Raw genomic sequence first — 13,070 nt, forward strand, 5'->3', positions numbered from 1 at the left:
TCACCCTGGTTCTTAAGCTTCTCACAGAATACAAGAAGCATACTGTCTTCGTTGACATCAGAGCATTTAGAATACCGTCGAGCGACCTCGTCATTAGATTGCCCATTTACTTTTCATCTACATCTGCATCTACATGGACTTAAGTGTCTGGTAGAGGGGTTCATCGAAACACCTTCACAATAATTCTCTATCACTCCAATCTCAGGTAGCGCCCGGAAAAAAACCAACACCCGTATCTTTCCGTGCCAGTAGTGAAATGTATTGACAATTGGAACAGGAACAGCCATCAGTCGTATACGGGAGTGACAAGTAATGAAAAATCTTTGCCAGACAGGGACTCGAACCCGGATTCCCCTTTTTTGCGAGCGGTCGCCATAACGGCTTTTGCTACCCGTAGGCCATACCGCACTTGTGTCACAACCTGTGTTCGTACACACATTATGTAGTACCCGTACAGTGAAGGACATTTTAATTGGAAGTCGTCTTTCCCTTATACAAATGGTTCAAATGGTTCTGAGCACTATGGGACTCAACTTCTGAGGCCATCAGTCCCCTAGAACTTAGAACTACTTAAACCTAACTAACCTAAGGACATCACACACATCCATGCCCGAGGCAGGATTCGAACCTGCGACCGTAGCGGTCGCGCGGTTCCAGAATGTAGCGCCTAGAACCGCTTGGCCACTTCAGCCGGCTCTCTTATACAGCTGATGGTTTTTCATATTCGTAAATGCGAATACATTTCACGTATTTCATAACGGTGGCAGTCGCCGCTGTGACTATTCCTTCCTGTATGCATGCATGTCTGAAGGAACATCCCATCAGTCTTCTTAACAAGAAAGGCACTGGAGTTTGCCGGCCGTGGTGGTCGAGAGTTCTAGGCGCTACAGTCTGGAACCGCGCGACCACTACTGTCGAAGGTTCGAAGCCTGGTTCGGGCACGGATGTGTGTGATGCCCTAGGGTTAGTTAGGTTTAAGTAGTTCTAAGTTCTAGGAGACTGATGACCTCAGAAGTTGAGTCCCATAGTGCTCAGAACCATTTGAAACATTTTAGCACTGCAGTACCGTATTTATCCACTGATACCGTGCGGCGACTTCCAATTAAAATGTCCTCCTTCGCACGGGAATTACGGATAGCTAAACCGCTTAAAGTGACCGTTTGCGTTAACCGGGAAATCAGGGTTCGAATAACACTCCATGGTTCTTCTTAGCGACAGAGGCACTGTAATAACGTACTCACGAAGTAGTGACTGCAGAAATGACTTTTTTAAAAAAAAAAAAATCACATAGAGTCGCTACTAAACATACCTGGGTTCTTTCTTTTATTTTACACCCCCCCCCCCCTCCCCCGAGAACTACATTTTCCGTTCCCCGTCCCCCATCCGCGTAGGGGATAGTTACTAAGAGGCTGGGCATCACAGCCACCCTGCAACACATGTGGCATCAGTTTCGTAGCAGGAAGCAGGGGCGTACAGGAAGATATTTGTGAGGCACAAGATGTGACTGTGTCTGTTTCAGTGTGTGTGTGTGTGTGTGTGTGTGTGTGTGTGTGTGTACGAGCACACGTGCTAGAAAGAGAGACGAAGGGAGAAGCAGATATTTGAGGTTAAGAGAAAACACACATTAAAGGTCCACCTTGGACCGTTGCCACGTTTCTCCTCCAACGCCGCTCGTGGGGATATTTCGTGTAGGCGGACAGGGGCAAAAACAAGCCGCGTGCGTGCGACTCGGTTGCGCGGTCTCGAGGATCGCATCGCCGTTCTCAATGGGAGGCAGGCGCCCGTGCAACAGCCCAGGCGATTCCGCGATGCCTAGGTGATAATATTAACCGCGCGTGGGCGAGAGGAGTGCATTCTTCTGGCCGGCCTAAAATAAACGCGCAATCGTTCTAAGTGGCAGGCAACGCTCACACAGCTACGTAAGAGTGCGCAAGGTCGTGCCGCGACCGGAAGTGGGAGCAAGTGTGAAGCGCGGCCGGTATTCACAGTGGAACGCCTAATGCCCCCTTTCTTTACAGACGAGCAAACGAGTCAGTTACGCGGAACAACGGCGCTTGCAGTAGCAGGTCGAGAGGCGGCGGGCGCCCGAGTGCTTCTCACGTGTCCCCCTCCAGCTGGGGCGGTCCCCCCTCGCTCAGAGTCTCGCTCCCTCCCGCACTCGCCTCGTCACGCTCACCTACACAGAGATACGCATATGCGAGGCGACACGTAGACGGCGCGCGCCGCGACGGAGACAGCGGATCCGGACCGTGTCGCGCCAGAGAGAGCACCAGCAGTAGCAGCAGCGACCGCCGCACACAGTGCGCTCGAAGTGAGCCGGGCTAAGCGCTCCCTCTACTGTGGCGGCGGTGGGTCGAGATGTTAATAAGCTAATGCCTCGCAGCGGGCGCCGCGAGACGTGACAGCAAAGTGGCTTTCCGGCGGCTGGGCCGGGGACCCTGGCGTTCCGTCAACGTCGCATTTCTCAGAGTGCTCCCGCGCGACTGCGGCGGCGACGGCTGCGTTGTGGCAGGAGAGAGAGAGAGAGAGAGGGAGACAGAGAGAGAGAAAGGAAGAGGCGGGCAGGCTCCAGCAGTGTCGTCGTCTCCCGTGCTCAGCTCCGCGGCAACTCTTCTCTCCGGTGCTCCAGTGGTACGTCGGTCGCCTCCTAGCACGGTGGCGACGGGTAGTGTGTGTGTCCGACGGACGGAGGTGGTGTGTGTGCTCTCCTGAAGTGAGGCGGCAGTGGGGTAGGGACGGTGAGGACACGAAGCGGTCAGCGGCACTGTTGTCGCTCGCGCTGTTGGTGAGCGACGACGTGTAGGAGGAGGAGGCGGCGGTGGTGCTGTCGGAGGTGGTGGTGGGTTGTGACAGTGTGGTCGCGCCCGCGGTGAGGCTATTTCGGAAATAGCGCAGCGCTCGCCGCCGAGGCAGCGAGAGAGAGAGAGAGCGAGAGAGAGAGAGAGAGAGAGGGAGATAGAAAGAGAGGGAGATAGAGAGGGAGAGAGAGTGGGAGTCCTCTGAGTCAGGGCGCGCGTCGTCAGTCTGTCGACGGTTCGCGCGGCTGCAAGGCGGTCTCGTCCGCCGCGACGCGATACGGGGGTACTATCGCTCGCCTTCGTCCGGGCGAACGTGACGCGATAAACTATTCCCAGCGACCGGCCGGCCCGTCCGCGGCGCGCGATACGGCCGGCTGTGTGCGGTGATCGGCGAAGGGGGCGAGCGATCGACGCCGCCGCCGTGTCTTCACGAATGCCTGACAGGACTGCGCGCGAGGCGGCTCCACCGCGATGTCGCATCGGCCTCCGCGCTGCTGCCTGCTCCGCCTCTGCTGCTGCGGCTGGCGCCGGTGGAGGCTGCCGGTCAGTGAGCGCCGCGAGGCCGGCGTCGCAGAAGAAGGACGCAGAGGACGAAGAGGAGGGACGGGGCTGCCGGCGGCCACGGGCGTCGCCGACGCCGCTTGCGCGCTGCTGCTCTTCCTTCTCGTCGCCGTCGTCCAGTCCGCTACTTCGGACGATGTGCAGGACTTCCAGAAGATCCGTGAGTGGTGCTCTGCGTTATCTCGCCTCTTACCCAGCCCCCTTCTCGATGAATTATTTGTTTTCTTTCTAGATGAAGGAAAATCCCATTAAGCAGCTGCTGTGTTTATGAAATTTATTTGCGGATCGCTTTCAGAGTTTAATAGTTCACAATGACGTACAACTTGTGAGAATGACAATTTGAGCCATAGACCGTGGCTACGTACAAAATACAGATTGATTCATGCAAAGAAGAAAAGAGCAACCAGCCACTTTTTATAACGGTATTTGTGTACATAATTAGCGCCATGACCGGTTTCGAACCGACAGGATCATCATCAGACGACTTATTCCCGTTAAGAGGGGTAGGACGTCAAACGGGCCGACTTGGAGCAGGAGAGGCACCACAGGCGATTTTAATTTCCAGTGCCTATACTTTTACAAATAAATTCATAAAACTTTGTCACCATGACCAGCAAGGATACAGGATTCACACTCATAGCGGTGGAAGTTCAATAACATAACAAAATATTTTTTTTTACATGTGAAATTTCATCATTTTTGCACTTACTATTGCCGGCCAGAGTGGCCGAGCGGTTCTAGGCGCTACAGTCAGGAACCGAGTGGCCGCTACGGCCGCAGGTTCGAATCCTGCCTCGGGCATGGATGTGTGTGATGACCTTAGGTTAGTTAGGTTTAAGTAGTTCTAAGTTCTAGGGGACTGATGACCTCAGAAATTTTGTCCCATAGTGCTCAGAGCAATTTGAACCATTTTTTTTTTCACTTAAAATTGGCTGCATTTGTTGCTATGGGTAAATTTTTCTTCACAAGTAGGAGAGATTCTTTGACGGATTTTGCACAGCATACAAACCATACTTACAGGTGTATGAAACTCTAGAATTGTCCAAATCTATTAAAAACTATGGTAAAAATTGAGATTATTAACTATAATTTTTTTTCTAAACACTGAGCTTAAACCGTAAAAGCTCATTCATTTTCTCATAAATTAAATAGATTCTAGAGTTTCAGACACCTGTAAGTATGGTTTGTATGCTGTGCAAAATTCATCAAACAGTCTCTCTTACTTACGAAGAAAAGTGTACCTATAGCAACAAATGCAGCCAATAGTAAGCGAAAAAATTATGAAATTTCACACGTAAAAAATTGTATTTTGTTATGTTTCTGAACTTCCGCTGTTATGAGTGTGAATCCTGTATCCTTCCTGGTCATGCTGACAAAATTTTATGTATTTACTTGTAAAAGTATAGGCACTGGAAATTAAAATGTCCTGTGGTGCCTCTCCTGCTCCAAGTCGGTCCGTTTGACGTCCTACCCCGCTTAAGATACCTTTCTCTTGTAATTTACATTTGTTTTCACTTTTTATTCCCCCTTCGACTTCACCACAACCGCAAGTAATTTTCATCATATGGGGGAATAAAAAGTGATCACTTATGTAAAATACATGAGAAATGTTCTGAAGTGGACCAAGGGGTCTGATGATGAACCTGTCGGTTCGAAACCGGTAACGGAGCTATTTATGGAAATTAGTAGTATTACAAAAAGTGGCTGGGTACTGTTATCTTCTCTGCAAGAATTAACCTGTAACTTGTAACAATTGATCAAAAGTCGTCGTTGTACACGTCTGTATCAACAAATTTATTACACAACCAGTTTCAGTCTTAAACAGACTATAGTCGTTTGTACTGTGACATTGTCATCAGATGTGTGGCATCCTGTAATAGCTGTTAAGCACCATATTACAAACCAACAGCTCCTTTCAAGTATAACTACCTTATAAGGGGTGTTGATAAAAAAAATGCGGTGAAAAATTTCATTGAAAGCAAAGTAATACGCTTATATGGAATTTGATTTAGTCCCTTTAAAGTACTTTCCATAACTAGCAATGCCTTGGCGCATTGTTGAATCCATGACAGGAAGCACTTCTGGAAGGTTTCTTTCCGAAGGGCGTTCAGCTGCTTTGCCGTGGCTGTGTGAGGAATGGTGTCGAAACGTTTTCCTTTACTCACAGTTTTAATTTCTGGGAGGCACCGTAAGTCGCACGGTGCTAGAAATGGTGAGTAAGGCGGATATGAACAGACAGGAACGCATTTTCCGGCCAAAAACTTGCGAATAAAAAGCGAAGTGTGGCACGTCGCATTGTCGTGATGAAGAAAGAAGCCATTGGCGCATTTTTGTGGTCTATTTCTCCGTACATCGTTTCGCAATCGATGCAGTAGTCTCATGCAAAATTCGGCGTTGGCGGCTGTTCCCATGGGAACGAACTCTGTTCGTACTATGCCGTCAATATCGAAAAAAGGCAATGATGATGACTCTGATAATCGATTCTGACTGACCTGCCTTTCTGGGGCGAGGAGATTCACTGACTTTCTGTTCGTCCCAGGGTCATGACCACAGACCCAAGTTTCATCTCCAGTTACAATTTTGGACATGATGTCCGGATCCAAATTAACACGATCCTTCAACTCCGTGCATACTGACACACGTTTCTGCTTCTGTTCACCACTCAACAGTGTGGTATAAAATTTTGCACTCACTCGTCTCATTTGAAAATTATCGTTTAAAATGCTTTGCACGGACGCTAACGTGATGCTAAGTTCTTCAGCAAGCTATCGAATAGTTATTGGCCTGTCTGAAGGAACAATTTTTGTCACTTCTTCCACATTTTCTTCTTTTATGCTTTTAGTGGACCTCCTACTCTTCTACAGGCTCATTTTCGTTTTCATGTCGTTCGTGCCACTAGCAGCCTTCAGCGTTACACCATTATCGGCATACACCATTTTCAAAATGTCATTATTTTCTTTGGCACTTTTTTGCAGCAAAACTTACATGTTTACGCGTTATTCAAAAGAAATGATGTGCGACAGACACGATAAACACAACCACATACCATCGTTGCTAGGCAATGACACGTCAGAACCTGTTTCAACTTGACGCTGCCTGTCTCAGCGGATAACGCTATCCGACAAAGTACATCATATGGCTTTCGTGTCAAAAACTGATGTTAAAAAAATTCATTCATGACATTTTTTGATCACGCCTCGTATGTGATCCGAATTTATAGGTGAATGGAGTTGCTCGTGCGTAACATCATGCTTGATAGTTGTTATGGATCGTCACACTTCTGATTGCGACGTCACAACCCCCCTGAAGATCCTCTGTGTATGATTGAAACTGGTTGTACAACAAAGCGAATAATACATATGTATGTAACCATGACTTTTCAACGGCTTAGTGGTTCACTGCATTGTACAAAGCGTCTGTTTCACAGTTGGAGGCAAGACGTCTGAGGGCACCGTAACCCATTATAACATAACGAAGAACGACAGATACCGTCTAGACGACTTTTCATCTATGTCTGGACTACCAGTTTTTCACCTTTGTCACATTGTATTCAGACACAATAACTCATGACTCAATTTTCACTCTGCTGACGAGCTGCTATTCGCTGTAATTACACACTAGAACTGAGGAAGATCCGATAGAAAGACACAAACCAACAGAACAAATACACATAATAATTTATTTCTGTCGGTTTTTCATCAAACCCGGAATCGATTAGAACTTTGGAGGCGGTATGCTGACAAATTTCGTACACATTGTAGCTTCGTGGTGGATTTCTATGTGCAGTTGCAGGCCCACTGTGAACAGCCGCAGTGTATAAGTACGCCAAGATGAATTTGCTCTTTTTCCAGAAAATTTATTTCAGTCAATTTGGCGCAGTGGAACAGAACCTAGTATTGTAATTAAAACTAAAAAACGGACCTATCGTACACTAGGCTCTTCTTTGGTTTGTGAACCATTAAAGGGCATTGGGCAACCTACGATGTTGTTTTTAATATTAACTCTCTTTTAATACTGGAAATTGTTAACTGAACGTATGGGTCTTCCAGAGCTGGACTCCAACCTGTAATAGTACTCCGCCTGGAACGTTACGGGAATTGATTATTTATTTCACAATATCGACATCCACCTATGTGCTATTCGTAAGTGATAACTGCAACAAAATGCAATATACTGTTTAAATCTATTATACCTTTTCGTAGAATGGATGACACCTTCAGCTGTATTTATAGGCATTATTTTATATGCAATCGATTGCTGTGTTATATTACATTATCTTCAAGCCCCTCCATGAAAACAGATGAACTTGTGGATTCTGGGTTATTGTCGTTACAATGGCATGATAATCTTGTGTCATAGAGGCACCTAAATACACTCCTGGAAATGGAAAAAAGAACACATTGACACCGGTGTGTCAGACCCACCATACTTACTCCGGACACTGCGAGAGGGCTGTACAAGCAATGATCACACGCACGGCACAGCGGACACACCAGGAACCGCGGTGTTGGCCGTCGAATGGCGCTAGCTGCGCAGCATTTGTGCACCGCCGCCGTCAGTGTCAGCCAGTTTGCCGTGGCATACGGAGCTCCATCGCAGTCTTTAACACTGGTAGCATGCCGCGACAGCGTGGACGTGAACCGTATGTGCAGTTGACGGACTTTGAGCGAGGGCGTATAGTGGGCATGCGGGAGGCCGGGTGGACGTACCGCCGAATTGCTCAACACGTGGCGCGTGAGGTCTCCACAGTACATCGATGTTGTCGCCAGTGGTCGGCGGAAGGTGCACGTGCCCGTCGACCTGGGACCGGACCGCAGCGACGCACGGATGCACGCCAAGACCGTAGGATCCTACGCAGTGCCGTAGGGGACCGCACCGCCACTTCCCAGCAAATTAGGGACACTGTTGCTCCTGGGGTATCGGCGAGGACCATTCGCAACCGTCTCCACGAAGCTGGGCTACGGTCCCGCACACCGTTAGGCCGTCTTCCGCTCACGCCCCAACATCGTGCAGCCCGCCTCCAGTGGTGTCGCGACAGGCGTGAATGGAGCGACGAATGGAGACGTGTCGTCTTCAGCGATGAGAGTCGCTTCTGCCTTGGTGCCAATGATGGTCATATGCGTGTTTGGCGCCGTGCAGGTGAGCACCACAATCAGGTCTGCATACGACCGAGGCACACAGGGCCATCACCCGGCATCGTGGGGAGCGATCTCCTACACTGGCCGTACACCACTGGTGATCGTCGAGGGGACACTGAATAGTGCACGGTACATCCAAACCGTCATCGAACCCATCGTTCTACCATTCCTAGACCGGCAAGGGAACTTGCTGTTCCAACAGGACAATGCACGTCCGCATGTATCCCGTGCCACCCAACGTGCTCTAGAAGGTGTAAGTCAACTACCCTGGCCAGCAAGATCTCCGGATCTGTCCCCCATTGAGCATGTTTGGGACTGGATGAAGAGTCGTCTCACGCGGTCTGCACGTCCAGCACGAACGCTGGTCCAACTGAGGCGCCAGGTGGAAATGGCATGGCAAGCCGTTCCACAGGACTACATCCAGAATCTCTACGATCGTCTCCATGGGAGAATAGCAGCATGCATTGCTGCGAAAGGTGGATATACACTGTACTAGTGCCGACATTGTGCATGCTCTGTTGCCTGTCTCTATGTGCCTGTGGTTCTGTCAGTGTGATCATGTTATGTATCTGACCCCAGGAATGTGTCAAAGTTTCCCCTTCCTGGGACAATGAATTCACGGTGTTCTTATTTCAATTTCCAGGAGTGTACATTGTAATGTGAAAACGAAACTGATTGCATATAAAACAAAGCCTACAAATACAGTGGAAGCTGTCACCCCTACTCTGTAAATATGATGTAAAAGCTACTGTACAATGATGCATCCTAATATGTAGGCGATTGAACTATACGGATAAATTGTGTTCAATATCTTTCTTCTTTACAGTAAAAAAATTGAATTGGTCTTTTTTGGAGTATATTGTGGATTTTATTGAATGGTTCCTCCTGGTGCACCATAAACTTTACAAGAGTGGTTCAGGACATTCTCGAGTGTTCAAAACTCGACAACAGAATCACTTTCGTCAGAACAGCTTTAAAGGCACGAGAATGATGTAAGGGCCGAAAACAAAATCTATTAGCGGTATGTGCAGATGACTTGTGTGGGAGAAACTATGTTACTATTTTGGACGAAATTATGTGTCATACTACACATAAGAATAATGGCACCCATATTGAAATGTTGATTCAAAAACAAATAAATAAATCGAGTAATGGTCCAGTTGGAACACATTGTCGTATCTGAAACCGTGTAAGATTGCAGGTAAACAGAAAATAACCCTACGAGTGCTTTTTACGGGGAACGCTCTTACCGTGAAGACGTCCAGCGCCGTGCTGCAGGAGAGTTTCCGGGGAGTTTCAAAAGCTAACGTCACGTTCTTTCTATATGATACTAAAATGCGTAAAGGTTTTAGCAGCGAAAGGCACGATACTTATTGAGTTCCAGTCCCGTATACAGTTTTAATCCATCAAAATGTTGCGCAATTACTATCCCCTTCGCGACACTAACGGCGCTAAGACCTTAGGTGTACACCAAAATGTGTTTGAAATACGGTGAAGTCAAAAATGTAGAGCTTGAGGTAGTAAATACATCAAAGTTACCAAATAAAACATAAGTTATGCACGATTAGGAGAAAGAATAGTGAAGACCTAAACGAACAATTCCGGGAAGGGAAGAGTTCTAGATAAACAATTACATGGGAGGCAATCAATACATGAAAAGACAGTCTTATGCTCACATAAGACGTTGATCGAACCCCCCGCCCTTCGCTGTCCAGCGATGAAAGTTTGAATTACATGAAAAAAGAAATACACCCTACATGAAATATTTCTGATCAATTTCACAGTTATTAGTGATTTTCATGAAGTATGTTGCAAAAGGTCTGCATAAATTGATTTCAGAATTGTTTAAAAGTATCTTAAACACCGAGAAATGTCAAATATGTAGTTCACGAACTCGTAGAAGAACACTTGCTCTTAATTTGTCCAGCATCTGAAGCGCAAATTAATATCACAAGTGATAGCAAGAGTGAATAAGTAACGCAGTCTGCATGAAGATAATGTTAACCTCTTCTGATTCACTAACATCTGTCTGCAGTAAAATTTAACAACTTATCTATGTTTACATATAATACCGTAGTATAAAAATGAGTTTCTTCATATTATCACCATTGTAAAACGAAGCATTCTCCATGAAATTAATAAGATACTCGAAAGAGGATTATGCTAACGGAAATAGTTGAAAGCTACCACATGGTTTCTGTGCCTCTTGACATTTGTAAGGCGTTTGATTTATTGTTTCTTCGAGACGCTGCGACGTCTGAAGGTAACAACTTCAACAAGAAATGTATCACATAACTTGAACCGACTCTAAAGCAAAAAAGCATTTTCTTTCTCTGCCAGAATGTTATGGAACTGCTATTCATTATATTAAAGATATTGCTTGCGAAGGGCTATAATATTGCTCCTCCTTACGGGATCCATCCGAGGTATCCTAAGAGGCAATATCGGACGCGTACGAGTGCACAGTGCAACAAAACGAAAATGTAACACGTTAAGTAGTAAGCCAGAACGCTATATATTTATATACACAGCACGTGTAGAAATACACACACATACAGCGAATACGAGTATTTTTAGCTAATACTGGAGTATTGGGGTGACTTTAACTACTACTATTTCTTTATGCAGGTAATCTTCGATGTCTCCTTGATATAGAATGTTTTGTCTACTGCAATGGCAGATGCAAACTTTCAGCTTGCTAATAAACAGCGTTAACCATTTCATAAGGAAATGGTTTCCCTCTGAGCGCTAAGTAGTGGTAAAGGGATGTGCCTGTCTGTACATTGCTAACGGAACCACACGTTACTTTGAAACTGATGACAGTATCAGTGTCACGACAAGGTCACTCAGCCTATGTAGAGCAACAGGCGAGCATCAGGATCAACAGGTGTGGTTATGCAATCGGATGATATAAACAAGTGGGAAAAACATTGCTCTTCAGACGCTGACAGAGATGCAAGCAGCTTTGACAAACATTTTCCGGAGATTAAAAAACACTCAGAAAGATGTAATTACAAATCCCGGTGACACTACCCAGGCATTCAAAATTGGGACTACCGGCGAGGAAGTGTCATAAACGTCTTCAGAGCCGTTTACCTTATGGCAAAGTGCAGGCCCGTATTAATGTGAGAAAACAAATTTTGTCGCTTTATATGTTTTCTTAGGTGAAACAGCAGACCACAACTCTTAAACGCCTCACAAATGTTCCAAGACCTTCATAAATATCTCGACCAAGTCGCACATGTATTTCTCGTAAAATTTATGTGGCTCAGCATTTATAAAACAGTGAACATGTAGTTCTACTACCAATACACCTTCCTTTAGTACCGTATTACCTGCATACCAGCACTTAGAGGTGTGAATACTTCTGCATATGTAAAGCCATGATTCATCATTCTATCGCCTCTGAAGATAGTATCAATTAAAAGTAAATTAGCACTGAAGAGACATCCAGCTTTAAAAAACCTTCCTTTCTTAAATATCTAAATGAGACTTGGAATGTACACAAACAGAGACCAACATCCTACAACACAATTTAATCTGTAAAACATTTATATCTCTAAGCTATATCTCTCAGCTAACATTCTCGTTTTCTATGTTGGTTTAAGACTCAAAACCTTAAAGTGTTTAACGTCTGCGCAAGAGACACTTCTTTCTGCCACATTCTATATTTTGTTGCTGTAGTTTCCACACTGTTATCTTAATATTAATAAATCTGAATAATATCCTATCCAAATTATATTACTCTATATTTTCTAACTTACGTAACACTTTCCATAACTAATCTTCATAAATTCTGTACCTGAGTAGTTGTCTTCATTCAGTGATACATCGAACATAGCCCGCCGCGGTGGTCTAGCGGTTCAGGCACTCAGTCCGGAACCTCGCGACTGCTACGGTCGCAGGTTCGAATCCTGCCTCGGGCATGGATGTGTGTGATATCCTTAGGTTCGTTAGGGTTAAGTAGTTCTAAGTTCTAGGGGACTGATGACCACAGATGTTAAGTCCCATTGTGCTCGGAGCCATTTTGAACATCGAACATAGTGTCTCTGATGCGGTTACTGAGGTATGAAATACCTAGCGAAAATAGTTGTATTGGTGTTTGTTGATTCGTCATGACATGCAACGAAACCTAGTAACTGAGAACAGCGTTAAAGACAAATACATATAAAAAGTGCGTCCCTGCCACTGGATGGAGCATTTGACAGAGATACACAGTCGTATGGCCTATCAGTGAATAACTACCTTACGATAAATGTACACCTAATAATATCTCAATGGAAGTATTTATGGTTGAATTGCGAGGAGAATATCGTACCTTCGTTACGTTTCCATACCGAAAATCTTATCCATGAATTCACCAAGGTCTTCAGTTGTGTCATACTGGTCCTCTTCTTCTGAAATCACAGATTACTTGTAACTGTTTGTCTTCAGTCCGCAATCACTGATTATGTTAACGATGTCAGCATCCTAAATTAAAGTCACAAAAATTTAGCACCACTGAAACTTCCTGGCAGATTAAAACTGTGTGCCGGACCGAGACTCGAACTCGGGACCTTTGCCTTTCGCGGGG

General features: G+C 45.9%; 1 protein-coding gene across 1 annotated transcript in view; it reads left to right on the top strand.

Moving 5' to 3' along the window:
• The first annotated feature begins 2,751 nt into the window (after window positions 1-2,751).
• Window positions 2,752-13,070, top strand: part of LOC124795904 (hemicentin-1-like) — a 1,325,431-nt gene continuing 1,315,112 nt past the window's right edge. The window contains exon 1 of the mRNA XM_047259983.1: window positions 2,752-3,519. Coding sequence (XP_047115939.1) covers window positions 3,270-3,519 — 250 coding nt within the window. The 5' untranslated portion in view covers window positions 2,752-3,269. The remainder of the gene's footprint in view (window positions 3,520-13,070) is intronic.

This window comes from Schistocerca piceifrons, chromosome 4, assembly GCF_021461385.2.
Source record: "Schistocerca piceifrons isolate TAMUIC-IGC-003096 chromosome 4, iqSchPice1.1, whole genome shotgun sequence".
NCBI classification, from domain to species: domain Eukaryota; kingdom Metazoa; phylum Arthropoda; class Insecta; order Orthoptera; family Acrididae; genus Schistocerca; species Schistocerca piceifrons.